This window comes from Diaporthe batatas (genome assembly GCF_019321695.1).
Source record: "Diaporthe batatas strain CRI 302-4 chromosome Unknown Contig00007, whole genome shotgun sequence".
NCBI classification, from domain to species: domain Eukaryota; kingdom Fungi; phylum Ascomycota; class Sordariomycetes; order Diaporthales; family Diaporthaceae; genus Diaporthe; species Diaporthe batatas.
The window spans coordinates 2258501-2275167 of NW_025408554.1; the positions used below are offsets into that span (position 1 = coordinate 2258501).

A 16667-nucleotide genomic window follows, 5' to 3' on the forward strand; every position below is an offset into this window, starting at 1 on the left:
CCAGGCATCCAGGCATCGTAGTACCGTCCGTGCATGGACGTAGTACCAACATATGGACGTGTGGCGGCATGGCTGCATGGCGGTGGTGGCAGCTTCAGCAGTACAGGAACAAGTAGTCTGGATCGACCGTCCAAGCCCTGACAAGTCTAGGTACACAGTTTACTAAAACAGCGTTGGTCGACCATAACAGACAGGCCGACTGTCTTAGACGGAGGGGAGGGGCAGGCAAATCAGCAGGGTAGCTCTAAGGTAAGCAGGTAGGCGGGCGGGCCGGTCATGGTCCACCCATACATACTCCGTACCCATGATAGTCCCCGTACTTTGGACTCCACCGACTGATAAGATAAGCGGGGACAAACCAGCTGCACCCACCTAGGTAGCGAGGAGTGAAGGACCCCTTGGCTCGTGCACCCAGTTGAAAATTTTCAAAATTTCCTGCGCACTCTCTTTTGCCGCCAGCCCCACGTTTTCGACCGCTTCAAAACCCATCATCCCGCCCTCTGAAAACTTGCCCTGTCTCGTGCAGTTGTCCATCTCAAACCTCCCCCTTTCCCCTCTCCGACAACTTACATTCTTCTCATCCAAAATGGCGGAAGAAGTTTACGACGGTGCCATTGGCATTGATCTGGGTACGTTCCAGCCAGCACCCCTTTGCCGCGCACCAGTCCTGGTCGGAGGGCGAGGAGCCGCGGCCCCATGCGATACAACAGCCTCATTGACAGACCACTGACTTGCAACCAACAACAACAGGTACCACCTACTCCTGCGTGGCCACCTACGAGGGCAGCAATGTCGAGATCATCGCCAACGAGCAGGGCTCCTTCACCACGCCCTCATTCGTGTCTTTCACGGCTGAGGAGCGGTTAATCGGTGAGGCTGCCAAGAACCAGGCCGCCATGAACCCCATCAACACCGTCTTCGACGTCAAGTACGCCCCTTCCCCCCTGACCCCTTCCCTGCAGCTACCATCTCAACTACTGACCTGCTCCTCGCCCTCAGGCGATTGATCGGTCGCCGCTACGATGACCCCACCGTCAAGAAGGACCAGGAGTCATGGCCATTCAAGGTCGTTGATGACAACGGCAGCCCCAAGGTCGAGGTCGAGTACCTCGGCGAGACCAAGCAGTTCTCCCCCCAGGAGATCTCTGCCATGGTCCTGGTCAAGGTATGCGCGCGCCGCAACACAGGACCGCCCTGAGAAACCTTCCATGCTGATGTCCATTGGTGCAACAGATGAAGGAGATTGCCGAGACCAAGCTGGGCAAGAAGGTCGAGAAGGCCGTCATCACCGTCCCCGCCTACTTCAACGACAACCAGCGTCAGGCTACCAAGGACGCCGGTTCCATCTCCGGCCTCAACGTCCTGCGTATTATCAACGAGCCCACCGCGGCCGCCATTGCCTACGGTCTCGGCTCCAACAAGTCCAACAAGGAGCGCAACGTCCTGATCTACGATCTGGGTGGCGGTACCTTCGATGTGTCCCTCCTGAACATTCAAGGGGGCGTTTTTACGGTCAAGGCTACGGCGGTGCGTTTCCCTATTTTCTCATTGACTTTGAGCATAGATGACTGACACATAGCAGGGTGACACCCACTTGGGTGGTCAGGACTTTGACACCAACCTCCTCGACCACTGCAAGAAGGAGTTCAGCCGCAAGACCAAGAAGGATCTTTCCGGCGATGCCCGTGCTCTCCGTCGTCTCCGGACTGCTTGCGAGCGTGCCAAGCGTACCCTGTCCAGCGGTGCTCAGGCCACCATTGAGATTGACTCCCTGTTCGATGGAGAGGATTTCAACATGCAGATTACCCGTGCCCGTTTCGAGGACCTGAACGCCAAGGCCTTCGCTGGTACTCTTGAGCCCGTCGCTCAGGTTCTGAAGGATGCCGCTCTGGAGAAGTCCGCCGTCGACGAGATCGTCCTCGTCGGTGGCTCCACCCGTATCCCCAAGATCCAGAAGCTCCTCTCCGACTACTTTGACGGCAAGAAGCTTGAGAAGTCCATCAACCCTGACGAGGCCGTCGCATACGGTGCTGCCGTGCAGGTGAGTTTTTTGCTTAATTTTTTGGTGTTTCGGTTGCTAACATGGAGTGCAGGCCGGTATCCTCTCTGGCAAGGCCACTTCCGCCGACACCTCGGACCTCCTGCTCCTTGATGTCTGCCCCCTCTCTCTGGGTGTCGAAATGGAGGGTCGCATCTTTGCGTGAGTCTTAATGCATTCATCATTTCAATTGAGCCGATATTAATTTGTGGTGTGCAGGCCTGTCATTCCTCGTGGTACTACCGTCCCCGCTCTTCGCAAGGTTCGTGCACAGCTTTTTCTTCCCTTCCCAACTTCTTTTCCTTCTGTCGTACTCGCCCCGTGATGAGCTAAGGTAAGTATGGGCCTCCTGTGTGGCCCGCCCTGCCACAGGGAGTACAAACATTCCCACCGGCCTTTGATTACTCCACATGTTAGTGCATTTGTCAACCCGGAGAGTATCCTGCGTCCGGTTGTCATCCATCTGGTTGGGAGGCCGCCTAGCGTCCGGTCACCCCACGTCTGGCAGTCCTACATCCCATTGTGAGGTTGTCCGGTGTCCGGTTATCCTACCACCGGTTGTGAGGTTGTCCGGTTGTGAGGTTATCCTACCTCCAGTGTTCGGTTGTCCTATCACCGGTCATGAGGTTGTCCTGCCACCGGTTGTCAGACTGTCCAGCGTCCAGTGTCCATCGTCCAGCGTCCAGCGTCCACGGCCCTCCGGAACATCATTTGCTCATCATTGTTACCCGGCTCTGCCATGGTCGTCGTCCACCACCACGGATCTCACTTGCTCATCTGTTTCATTTGTTCAACCTTTTCTTTTGTTCAACATCACGGGTTCCATCTGTGCATCACCGTCATCGATCTCGTCGACCTCGTCGTCGTCGCCACCGCCAGCTAACGTGTAAAATTTTTCTAGAGGACATTTACCACTGTGTCGGACATGTTCGTCTCCCCTGAGCCTCCCTTGACCCCTTCTCATCATTTTCGACATCACTGACACCTTCCACAGGCAACAAACTGTGAATTTCCCTGTCTTTCAAGGAGGCAAGTCCCCTTCTTCTGCTTCCTTCTGGCAACGCTTCTAACACTCAGAAATAGAGCGAGTCTCCTGCGAGGACAACACAAGCTTGGGCGAGTTCACGCTTGCGCCGATCCCGCCGATGAAGGCTGGCGAGCCGGTTCTGGAGGTTGTGTTTGAGGTTGACGTGAACGGCATCCTCAAGGTGACTGCGACGGAGAAGACGTCTGGGCGCAGCGCCAACATCACGATCTCCAACTCTGTGGGCAAGCTTTCCAGCACGGAGATTGAGAACATGATCAGCGAGGCCGAGAAGTTCAAGAGCAACGACGAGGCGTTCAGCAAGCGGTTCGAGGCCAAGCAGCAGCTCGAGTCTTACATCACGCGTGTGGAGGAGATCGTGTCCGACCCCAGCCTGTCGCTGAAGCTCAAGCGTGGGCAGAAGGACAAGATCGAGCAGACGCTGTCGGAGGCCATGTCCGCTCTGGAGGTGGAGGAGTCTACTGCGGAGGATCTGAAGAAGAAGGAGTTGGCTCTCAAGAGGCTGGTGACCAAGGCCATGTCTGCTCGCTAGATGCGTTGTTGAGGGTGGCGTTCCATCATGACAAAAGGTTTTCCCCAGTTTGGGTCTCACGTTTCTACGATCAAGGTTAGGGCAAGGTTGGGTCTCGTGTTGCTGTGAACAAAGATAGGGCAAGGATAAACGTCCAACACAGCTACAAAATGAAAAGTTTACTATAAATACCTCTTAATTTTTATATATTTATACTTAGAAGTAAGTATAATAATAGGTAAGATTATTAAATATTTTATTTAAAATTATTTAAATTAAAAAATTAAAATAAGTTTATTAATTAAAAATATTTATATATTATAATAATAATATATAAATATTATTATTTTTAAATTAATTTTTATTTTATTAATTTATTTTATTATTTTTTTATTTAATTTTAATTTAATATAAATAAATAAATTTATATAAATTTTTAATATTTAAAATTAAAATTAAAATTAAAATTTTAATAAACTTTTATATAATTATAAATATAATTATAAATATTTATTTTTATTTTTATTTTTAATTATTAAAAATAAATTTATATAATAAAATTTATTTATTAAATATAAAAATTATATTTTAATTTAATAATATAATAAATTAATTAATTATTTTTAAATAAGTTTTTAAAATTAAAATTTTTAAATATTATTAAATAAATATTTTATTAATAAAAATTAATATATATATATATATAAAGTTAATATTTACTTATTTAATAATTATATTTATTTATTTAATTTTAATTAATTATTTATTTAATATTAGTTTTTAAAATAACTTTTTATATTTATAAATACCTTTTAAATTAATATTAAAAACTTTATAATATAATTTCTTTTTTAATTTTTAATACTTTTAATATAAATCTTTTTAATATACTTTTTAATATACTTTTAATACTTTTTTAATACTTTTTACTTTTATTTTTATTTTTATCTTTACTTTTATCTTTACTATTTAATTTATATATATTTAAGTATTAACTAAGTATTTAAATATTAATTAAATATTAGAAGGTTAGAAGTTAAAAAGGTAAAAGTAAAAATTATATTTTTTCTAACCTTTTAATACTCTTTTTAACCCTTTAATACTTTTTTTAACCTTTTAATACTTTAAACTTCTAGCTTTTTAACGTTTAGTTAGTATTTAAATACTTAATTAATATTTAAATATATATAGCTTAAAAGGTGTACTAGAAGATATATTAGAAGGTATGTTAGAAAGTGTGTTAAAAGGTGTGCTAGAAGGTGTGTTAGAAGGTATATTAGAAGGTATATTAGAAAGAGTGTTAGAAGGGGTTTATATTAAAAGTATTAAAAATTTAAAGAATCTTAGTTAGGTATATAATTTTATATAAGCTTTATATATAAACTTTTATATTAAATAAGTAATTAAAAAATTAAATAAATAAATATAATTATTAAATAAATAGATATTAATTTATATATATATATATATATTATAAAATAATAAATTATTATAAATTAATTATTATAAAATTAATAAATTTATATATATATATATATATATATATAAATTAATTAATTTATATTATTATAATTTTTATTATATATAAATTAAATTAATTATTATATATAATAAATAAATTAAATAATATTATATTAAAAATAAAAATAAAATTTAAAAATTAATAATATTTTTTATTATAATTTATTAATTAAAATTTTATAATTTAAATTATAAATTATTTATTTATTTTTAATTTTATTATTTAATTTAAAATAAATAATTAGAAGTTTTAAATATATATAATATAATATATTTTTAAATATTAATTTAATTAAATTTATTATATAAAACTTTTATAATAATTTTATAACTATTTATAATATTATTTATTATTAAAAATTTTTTATATTAATATATTAAATTATATTAATTTAAATTAATATTATTAACTTTAATTTAAATTAATTTCTTAAAATTTAAAATTATTATAAATTATAAATTATTTAATTTAAATATTATTTAATTTAAATAAATATAAATTAATTAAAATAAATAAAAATAAAATTATTATTATTTTAATTAAAATTTTAACTTTATTTTATAAACAAATATTTATTCATAAATTATATAAATAAAAATATTTAAAATTATTTATTTAATTTATTATATTATTAAATTAAAATATAATTTTTAAATAAAATAATTATATTTTATTATTATATATAATATTTAAATTTATAATTTTAATAATTTATAAATAAAAATATTTATTAATAATTAAAGGTATAATTATATAAAAATAAATTTTTATTTTTAAAAAAGTTATTAATATTTAAAATATTTAAATAATAATTTAAATTAAATTAAATTAAATTATAATAAATTATAAAAAATTAAAAAAAAATATAATTAATAATTATAATTATAATTTTTTTATTTTATATTTTAAAAAATTAATATTAAATATATTAATATATATTATTTAAAAAAATATATTATATAATTTTAATAAAGTAGTCTTAATTTCTTATAATAAAAATGCTAGGGTTTTTAAGTGGGTGGGTAAATGGGGCTATGTTGGATGACTAAGCAGCAAGCTAGTCGGGGCCTTCCATTCACCCACGCACACATGCACTGCCGTCCTGCTCTGCCTTCTTTCCCAATCACATGCCCGAAAGAAGCAAGGCAGTCTAGCATGGCGGACAAGTATATCCTCAGGGTTACAGCAGGCCCATCATACGACCTGGCGAGCCATACAGAGGTCCCGGTGAACAGCCCCACGCCAGTCAAGATCTCGACGGAGCACATCGATGTGGAACTCAACATCAGAATACAGAATTACCATGGCTTGCCGCGCAACTCGCCGATGACTTCACCTTACTTTGACCAGGAGCCACACGGAAGGAACAAGGACCAGTATAGTATATCTTTCCAATTCACCCCCAAGGCCCCACATTCTGCTCAAGCCAAGAGGAAGGCCGACATCGACCCGGACGACCAGGAGGCAGAGGGTATATCTGGCTTAGACCTTCAATTCGGTAACGATTTTGACCACCCCATACGAGAACGTCTGCCGTAAGCATCACTTTTCACATGTTACAGATCCCCGTCTTTTATGCTCTGGAGTTCCAATGCAACACTCGAGTATCCGTAGCAAGACTAACATCACCACTAGACCGGGCTTCAGCTATGCCATGAAGATCGTGAAATGGTGGATCGACCCGGGTCTGGACGGTGACCCCTATGCTGACAGGCCATATCTGTACGGGCCTGCATTATCCTCCTTCAACCATATCCACGTCAGTGACTGCTATCCCGTGCCCCCACCCAACGCCACACCACACCACACACGGCACGGAGCCCCCTTGCACCGGACTATGGCACTCCACCCTGGCTATGATTACCCGCGGCTCTATAAAACTGACTTGGCGCGCTTCAGGTTGGGCCGGCTGTCATGGATGAGTCTAAAGGTGGGCTATGGGTCGAGGAGGGCGGTGACTCGGAGTGGCGAGAAGACGTAGGCGCTCCTGAGGATGCCAAGGCAAGAATGAAGTGGGCCCTGCAGGAGGAAAGCAAGAAGGACTGGGTCTGGGAATACGGGAGGACATATTCGGTCGACTTTTTCAACGCCTACCTAGACTTCAGCGAGTTCACACTGAGACTACCTGGATACGCCGTCCCCATCATGAAGTACTGGGACGGTCAGGGCTTGAGGTAAGTGTCTTTCTTTCCTGTTGTCTTATTCTTTTCTGTCACATTCTCTTATCTTCTCTTCCTTCTGTCTCATGGGGCTGCTATCCCAAACAGAATTTGCGCTCCTGCAGGGATGTCGTCATGGGCTTGCTTAGGTTAACGTGTATGGCTTGCTTGTGCAGGAAGAAGCGCTCACATCAACTCAGATATGTCCTCCGAAACAGGAGCACCGGTCAGGTCTTTCTCACTATACTGTTCACTCTCTATCTCAAGGACGATGTCAACGAGGACGGCACTCTGAAGCCCGAAGCTAGCCTCGCGTACACTTCACACACGGCGGAGGACCTAGATGCAATCGCTCACAAGGCAGACGCCAACGAGCCTGATCTCGACGGCGAGGCTGCACTAGATCAGGCTAGAAGACACCTCAGTGATGTCCAACTACCTGAGCAAAAGCCTGTGTCAACTGATGACAGGGATACCGTCGACTAGGCGAAAGTGGCACGCCAAGGAGACAGCTCACGCCGAATGGTGACCTAGACCCATAATCATTGCTACATAGCAGCATGGAATAGCTCTTGTCCCATCGGATGTGCCTACCTACCAGATCACAGGCAATTGGCTGTTGCACATGTTAATGATGATCGGAGATTCACACCCGCAAGAACGGACAGTACACCGGAGCCTCAGAAGATAACCCCCTATGGGACAACCTCTTGTGCAGATTCGCCTTTGATTGCCACCCAGCTATCCTGGCATCGGTCTTTGGCATGTTTACCAAGACAACTTGGAAGGGTATCTGTGTGAATGCCCTCCATTCACCCATGTGCCCTGCTTACGCAGACGTTTGCAGACCACCCACGCTAGTATTTTAATTACAGAGACCAGACCAGGCTTCCCCCACTCTCACTTCCACAGACACACTCCGAATGCTGCTCCATGCCAAGGCCCTTGATTTCCGTGCCCGGGACTTGCAGCGACGCCCGTGGTGTCGCCCCCCGGGCTGCTTCATGTTGCTGTTCTGGTCTCAACAGCAGGAGTTGTTATCGGCGGGACCGGCTCACATTTCCCAGAGCACTTGGGAACGCTATGCCCGCGAAGACCTCGCATGCCTCCCTGGTACCTAGGTCGTTCGATACCGCTGGACACATGCCGGGTCTGGCGGCACCTGTCTCAAGGTACCTCTCCAAGGCCCACTGCAAATGAGCTCCTTGCCCTGATCCTGCTACCAAAGAATACAAGCACCCATGGCACGAGGGTCAGGCCAAGTGCAACCCCGCCGAGAAGTGCGCCAGCCCTCGCAATTCCTAGGTTCTCGAACAGCGGCAGTGTGACCAAGGGAAATACACCGCCCAGGAGGTTTCGACAACACGACTGCGCAGCCAAGGCGGATGATGCATATGCTTGGTAAAAGTCGGCGAGATAATTGAAGGTCGCAAGATAGACGCTGTAAATGCCCATGCTTGCGAGGCAGAGGGCGACGGCCGGGCAGATCCAGTGGATCGTCTCCCTGGAGGTGAAGCCAAAGAGGAACAGGCCCAGTGGCAGGAGGCCGGCGGTGAGACAGGTGAAGTAGAGTCGGGACTCGGGCGCCTCGACGGGGAACTGGCGCCTCAGGACAGCGTAGAACCTGGCCGTCACGGTGCGCCGAGATGCGCCTTGGGCCGGGCCTGATGAACAGTCCTGGGCCCAGCTGTCGGCCCTCCACTGTGGGTGTTTCAGCAGATCGTCCTGGAAAACCCCAATGACTGTTCCCAACACCCCACCGATCATGATGGCGGTGAAGACGTAGCCCGTGCTCTCGGGATCCCAGCCATACACGGTTTTGAAGACGAAGGGGATCGAGGAGAAGGTCAGGTAGAGCACAGCCCACGCGAACGAGACCCAGGCCGAGAAGAAGAAGACCACGGGCTCGGTCCACAGCAGATGGAATGGCCGGTACAGAGAGACCATTATCATCCGGCCGACGGTGGCGCGGTCACTGTCAGACCTGACGAGCCAGCGAAGACGCACGCTGCCCAGCGTGGTTGGGGGCGAGTCTGTGCCCGAGCCGGTGGTCGAGCCTGGTGGCCCTGCCGCGCGTTTCTCCTCGTCTTCCAGCCCTGCCGCTTGAGCCACGTTGTCGCTGTCACTCGCCACCGCCTCCGCCTCCGCCTCCGCCTCGGCCTCGGCACCCGACGGCGGGCCGGGCTCCGGCAGCCAGACGCCGTAGTACCCAGCCTGTTCTCTTGCCTCGTACCAGTTGTTCAGGGCCCTTGCCTTGCGGCTGAGGACGATGCTGCCCCTGCTCTCCTTGAAGAGCATGACAATAAGGGCCACCAGCACGCCGCCGGCGATGGCCTGATGCCAGAAGACCCACCTCCATGCGTCTCCGTCATCTGCGAGCCGGGAGGTCATGACTGACGCGACCAAAGGGCCGAGCCCCGTACCCACTGCCTCATGTCAGATCTCTGGCTACACATCCAAGGTTGCCTGCCGTCCAAGACTCGACACGGCTTGTGCTTACCAAGAACCGAGCCGCTGAACACAGCCATGGGCGTGTTCCTCCCTTCCTTGTGCCACAGGTCAGCGATTATGCCGCCGATCATGGTGCTAAAGACACTGCCACCGACTCCAACCAGGAAGCGGCAGGCCAGCATCCCGGCCAGGTTGGTGACGAACCCGCACGCAAGCTGGAACACGACGAAGACCACGCCTGAGATGGAGAAGACGGGGTATCGGCCGTTGATCTCGCTCAGCGGGGCAAGGACCATGGGCGCCAGGGCGAAGCCCACACAGAAGGTCGTTATCCCGGTCATCACAGCAGTCCTGGAGGCGTGGAACTCGGCCTCCATGACAGCTGCCGGGGGCGAGTATGAGCCGGCGCAGTATGCCGTGAGCAGTGTAGCAACACAGCAGAGCACCATGTGGTAAGCCTTGCGATGGCCGGGCCACTTGGTCGGGTCCGTATAGTCGAGCAGGTTCGGCGCGGCGGGAGCAGCTGAGCCGGGGCGGGCGCACGTGGGAGCCATGTCAACCTCTGGCAGGGCGGTGTCGAACGTCAAATCTGTCGTCTTCTGTCAGTCTTGCTGGCCTGGCCCGTCACCAGGTGCGTCACCACGCGCAGGGACGAGCACGGCTGCTCGGTCGAGCATCCGAGCATCCACGCATCCACGTACAGAGATAGGTGATGGGCGACGAGGCGTTGGGAGGCCAGCCCTGCGACGCATCATCACGCCCGGCCTCGGCCTCGGCCTGGGCCTGTTGCCGGCTGGGCTCAACAGTCCTCGCTGTCGTCAGGCTCGGGTCCCGACTGGCCGGGCCGCCAAGACAAGACAGTCCTGGTGCCGTCACCATCTTTTCGGCCTGGATGTAAGCTTGGTCTGTCACAGCAGTCGAGATCCCTGGGCATGTGTCGGGCTCGCGTGCGACAGAGGCAGCGAGAACCCAGGGGTCTATCTCCGCTTGGGGATTCCAAGGATTCCGGTGGGCAACACTGAGCAGGCACAGCAGGGGACGGGAATAAGACGGCGGGTCCAACAACCGCGACAGCACAGCCGACTTCAGAGCCAGCGTTGCATTTCAAGGGGGATGGAGGGGCGCGCTCTCAGATGGGTATTTCCATTTTCATTCTGGGGCCATCATCTGTCCCCGCGGGACGATTCATGAGCATATATATATGTGGCTCTGCGTGTCCCGGTGAGCCGGAACGAGGGGTGGTGCCCACGCGGCTCGCTCGACGCTTATTGCCGGTGCTCTGCCTGGACTGGCTGATTGGCCTCTCAGCCAGACGAGGACGAAGCCGAGGTGGGAGCTCAGGGGCTGGGAGACACGACGCCTACAGTTCCGGGTTTCCCAAGACGCAGTAGGGATGGTTGTGACGGCATCGCTAATGTGGACCCCTCGGGCCATACGGAAATAGCTGGGAATAACTAGGGATTGGCGGCCATAAGGGTCTTATTTCCTAGTACAGCGCGCAAGCATCCCAAAGTTTTCCCTGTCCCTGAGAATTTGATTGGCCAGAGTTAGCCTTAAGGTAGTTGCCGCCCAGCTTCTCTATTGAGAGTACTTTCAAGCAAACAGTGGGTACTCTCCAGGATTCTTGTAGATCTGTAGACGACGGCCAAATTAGGAGGAAAGATACTGCTGACTAACTTCATGTACTTGCAAGGAAAACTTTGGGATGCTTGTGCGCTATAAATATCCTATACATTCACTCTTATTTTAAGGAACTTACTATTTATATAATAAATATTAAAACCTTTATATAATTAAAACTTTTATAAATTTAAAAATTTTAACTTTAATTATAAAAATTTATAAAAATAAATCTTTATTTTTAAAAAATTTATTAATATTAAATATAATTAATATATATTTTTAAAAATATTATTAATTTAATTTATAGTTTTTTAAATTATATATTAATTATATTTAATATTAATAAAGTTTTTAAAAATAAGAATTTATTTTAATATAATTATAAATTTAATTATTAATAATTATTTTTAAATTATATAAATTATATATATATATATATATATATAATTTCTTTAATATAAAGTTAAAAACTTATAATTATAATTTTTAATTAATTTTTATTTAATTATTTTATTTTATTATAATTTAATTTAATTTTTAATTTTATTTAAACTTTTTTAAATTTATTTAATATTTTTAATAAAATTAAAAGTTTAAATATTTTAAATTTAAATTTAAAATTTTATAAATTTTAATTTACTATAAATTAAATTTATAATCTTTTAATTTTTAAAATATATCAATTATTTTAAATAATAATAAATCCTTTTAAAATAAAGATTTATTTTTATATAATTATAAATTTAAATATTATATATAATAATATAATATAATTACTTTATTTAAAAATTATTTTTAATTTAATAAATTATATAATAGATTAAGTAATTACTTTTAAATAATTTTATTTAATAAATATTTATTTAAATAAAGTTAAAACTTTTAAAAATAATAATTTTATTTTATTTATTTTAATTAATTTATTTAAATTATATAATAATCTTATATATAATATTTAATAATATTAAAATTAAATAATTTATAATTTTAATAATTTTAATTTTTAATATATTAATTTAAATTAATTAAATATAATTTAATATATTAATATAAAAGTATTTTTAATAATAAATAATATTATAAATAATTATAAATTATTATAAAAGTTTTATATAATAAATATAAGAATAATAAACTATAATAAATTAATTATTATAAGGTTAATAAGTTTATATATATATATAAATTAAGTTTAATTAATAAGTTTAATTAATCTAATTAAATACTTTACTATTTATTAAGTAGACTTTTTAATTATTATTAATTTATATTACTTTAATTAATTACTTCTTATATATAAGCTAAGTTAATTAATATTAATTAACTACTAACTAACTTTTAATAATAAAGTAAATTATTTAAGTTACTTAAATATTAAATTCTTTTAAAGAATAAATTAATAAGGTTACTTTACCGTTATAGTTTAAAAAAGATAAATTAACGATACTATTATCGTTGTTATAGCCTAAAGAAAGTGAGTCGTCTAGGCTGCTTAGGCGTAAATTCAACCACTAACTAAGTAGGACCCCTTCGTTAAGTAAGTCTTGCAACTCTCTTGTAATAACTCTCTCTCTCTCTCTTACGACCGACAATTCAAGCCTACCTATAAGACCCTCAAACTAACTACCTGCTAGCCAACCCGTTTAGCTACCTATTAGTTAACCTATTTACCTACCTACCCTTATATCACCTAAGTAATCAACTAAGTAAGCAACTTTCACACACTCTCTTAACTTCTCTCTCTCTCTCTCTCTCTTATAACTACTAATAGAAACACTTTAATATTATAGCTATTATAGTCTTAAATCCTTTAAAGATAAAATTATTTATAACTATTATAAGTATATATTAATACTTTTATTTATATTACTTTAATAAGAAGAAAAAGTTATTTAAATTATAAAATAAGTTAAAAAGTATATTAATAATATTTATAAAAAGAAGTATATAGTTATTAAGGTTAATAATAATAAAGTTTAATAATTTATTAATAACTTTAATTATTACTTTAATAAAACTTTTAATACTTTTATAAAACTTTTAAAAATTAAAATAATTACTTTAAGTAAATTAAGTTAAAGTTTTTAAAAACTTTTATAATAACCTTTATTCTAATAATATTTATATTAAGTTAAGTAAGTTATTATTTAATACTTTACTTATCTTTATTTAAATTCTATACTTTAATAAAAGGAGATATTATAACTATTTATATAGTTAATTAAAATAAAAACTTTAATTAAGAAAATAAAGGATTAATAAAGTAAGTAATAGTTTATTATAAAAGAAGAAACTATTAAAAGGGTTAATTAGCTAAATATAATTATAGTTAGTAATTATTTAATAAATAGTTTAATAAGTAATTAATAATTTAAACTTAATTTTATTTATTAAAATAATTTAAATTTAAATAATTTAAATAATTTATAAAATATTAATTTAAAATATTTTTATAATATTTAAATTAAGTAAATTATAATTATATATTTAATAATAATTTTAAATAATTTAATAATTTAATTAAAACTTATTTTATTAATAAATAAAGCTTTTAATTAATTAAAAAAGAAATAATTAAACTTTAATTTTAAAAATTAAAAGTTATTAATATAAAAATAATAAATTATAATAAATTAATTATTATAAGGTTAATAAGTTTATATATATATATAAACTAAGTTTAATTAATAAGTTTAATTAATTGAATTAAATACTTTACTATTTATTAAATAAATCTTTTAATTATTATTAATTTATATTATTTTAATTAATTACTTTTATATATAAGTTAAGTTAATTAATAATAAATTTAATTAAATTAAATTTTAAAAATATATTATATTTTAATTTAATATTATAATAAATTAAATAATTCTTTTAAATAATTTTTATAAATATTAATTTAAATAAAATTAAAACTTTTAAAATTAATAACTTTATTTTTATTTTAATTAATTTATTTAAATTTTATAATAAAATAATATTTTTATATAAATTATTTATATTTTCTTTTAATTTTATTATTAAATTAAAAATAAATAATAAAATTTTAAAAATAAAATATAATATATTTTTAAAAATTAATTTAATTAAATTTATTATTTAAAACTTTTATAATAATTTTATAATTTATATTTATAATATTATTTATTATTAAAAATATTTTTATATTAATATATTAAATTATATTAAATTTATTTAAATTAATATTATTAATTTATTAAAAATTAAAATTATTATAAATTATAAATTAATTTTAATATTATTAAATATTATATATATTATTATTATATAATTTAAATATAAATTAATTAAAATAAATAAAAATAAAATTATTATTATTTTAATTAAAGTTTTAATTTTATTTTATAAATAAATATTTATTTATTAACTTTATTATATTATAAATAAAACTATTTAAAATAATTAAATAAAATAATTATATTTTATTATTTAAATTTATAATTTTAATAGTTTTATAAAATAAAATAATTATTAATAATTAAATTTATAATTATATAAAATAAATCTTTATTTTTAAAAAAGTTATTAATATTTAAAATAGTTAATATATTTTTAAAAAGTTAAAGAATTATATATTTAATTTAAATAAAATTAAAATTTATTAAAATTTTAAATTTAAATTTAAAAACTTTTTTAAATTTAATTTTTTAAAAAATATTAAAAATTTTAAAAAAGTTTAAATAAAGTTAAAATTAAATAAAATTATAATAATATAATATAAACTATTTATATTTTTTAATTTTATTATTAAACTAAAAGTAAATAGTTAAAGTTTTAAAAAAATAAAATATAATATATTTTTAAAAAATTAACTTAATTAAATTTATTATATAAAACTTTTTATAATAACTTTATAATTTACTATTATTATTTATAATACTATTTATTATTAGAAGATACCTTTTTACATTAATACACTAAGCTATACTAGTTTGGGCCGGCGTATTAAAGGTTAAAGCTATTATAAATTATAGGCTACCTAGTTTAACACTAGTAAGCACTATATATAAGTGTTAAATTTACTATATAACTTAAATAAGTTAGTTAAAATAAGTAAAGATAAAGCTATTATTCCTCTAATTAAAGTTTTAGCTTTATTTAAATAAATATTTATTTAATAAACTTAAAAGATTATTAACTTTATAAATAAAATTATTTAAAAGTAGTTATTTAACTATTATATTATTAAACTAAAAATACTTAAATAAAGTAACTATACTTTATTATTATATATAATATTTAAGTTTATAATTTTAATAACTTTATTATAAATAAAATAAATTATTAATAATTAAATTTATAATTATATAAAGGTAAACTTTTATTTTAAAAGAAGTTATTAATATTTAAAATAGTTAATATATTTTAGAAAAATTAAAAATTATAAATTTAATTTAAAGGAAATTAAAATTTATAAAAATTTTAAATTTAAGCTTAAAAGTTTTAATTTAATATTTATATTTATAAAAATAAAAGTATTTATATAGCTTAAAAGAAGGTTTAAATTAAATTAAATTAAATTATAATAAAAACTAATTAAATAAAAATTAATTAAAAAATATAATTATAAATCTTTTAACTTTATATTAAAAGGATAATAATATAATATAATTAAATAAAAATTAATTATAAAATTATAATTATAATTTTTTAATTTAATATTTAAAAAAATATCTTTATATAATATTAATTAATATTAAATTAAATAATTTATAATTTATAATAATTATAACTTTTAATAATTTTTTAATATAAAATTAAAAATTTTTATTTAATTATTTTATTATATTATAATTTAATTTAACTTTATTTAAATTTTTAAAACTTTTTTAATTTTTAATTTTTTTAAATTTTTTAAATTTATTTTAAATTTAATCTTTTAAATTTAATTTTTTTAAATTTATATATAATATTTTTATATAAAATATAATATTTATATAACTTTTAAAATTTTTATATAATTAATTTAATTAATTATATTATTTTATATATATAATTTTATTTTAATTATAATTTATTATATAATTTATTAAAATTTATAAATAAATAAATATATTTTTATTAATTTATTTATATATTAATTTTTATTTAAATAATTATTAATAATATATTAAAAATATATTTAAAAGTATAAATTTATATTTTAATTAATATTTTATTTATTTAATAAACTTTTATTAATTATTAATTTTTAATAAATTTTTATTATATAACTTTATTATAAATATTTTTAATTTAAAATTTTAAAATTAAGTTATTTTATTTTTAAACTATAACTTAAATATTAAAATAAA

General features: G+C 34.5%; 3 protein-coding genes across 3 annotated transcripts; 2 read left to right on the top strand and 1 right to left on the bottom strand.

Annotated features, from left to right (window-relative positions):
* The first annotated feature begins 351 nt into the window (after positions 1-351).
* Positions 352-3871, top strand: KVR01_006973 (uncharacterized protein). The gene is made up of 10 exons (XM_044792900.1): positions 352-629; positions 751-928; positions 1000-1165; positions 1234-1527; positions 1583-2041; positions 2094-2200; positions 2258-2300; positions 2940-2965; positions 3033-3067; positions 3122-3871. Exons 1-10 carry the CDS (start codon positions 587-589, stop codon positions 3613-3615), a joined length of 1845 nt encoding a protein of 614 aa, XP_044644404.1. The 5' UTR covers positions 352-586; the 3' UTR covers positions 3616-3871.
* Positions 3872-6271: 2400 nt separating this feature from the next.
* Positions 6272-7761, top strand: KVR01_006811 (uncharacterized protein; the record flags this gene model as incomplete). Its single annotated transcript, XM_044787442.1, has 4 exons — positions 6272-6651; positions 6752-6875; positions 7016-7290; positions 7476-7761. The coding sequence occupies 4 exons, from the start codon at positions 6272-6274 to the stop codon at positions 7759-7761; spliced, it is 1065 nt and encodes a 354-aa protein (XP_044644242.1).
* Positions 7762-8442: 681 nt separating this feature from the next.
* On the bottom strand, positions 8443-10605 carry KVR01_006794 (uncharacterized protein; the record flags this gene model as incomplete). The annotated part of the gene is made up of 3 exons (XM_044783780.1): positions 8443-9701; positions 9776-10315; positions 10428-10605. The coding sequence occupies 3 exons, from the start codon at positions 10603-10605 to the stop codon at positions 8443-8445; spliced, it is 1977 nt and encodes a 658-aa protein (XP_044644225.1).
* Positions 10606-16667: the final 6062 nt, after the last annotated feature.

Excerpts from the sequence above, each read along its gene's own strand:
- KVR01_006973 (XM_044792900.1), top strand. The coding sequence starts at position 587 with ATGGCGGAAGAAGTTTACGACGGTGCCATTGGCATTGATCTGG. Across the intron at positions 929-999 it reads AACACCGTCTTCGACGTCAA|GCGATTGATCGGTCGCCGCT; the intron begins GTACGCCCCTTC and ends CCTCGCCCTCAG. Across the intron at positions 3,068-3,121 it reads TTTCCCTGTCTTTCAAGGAG|AGCGAGTCTCCTGCGAGGAC; the intron begins GCAAGTCCCCTT and ends ACTCAGAAATAG.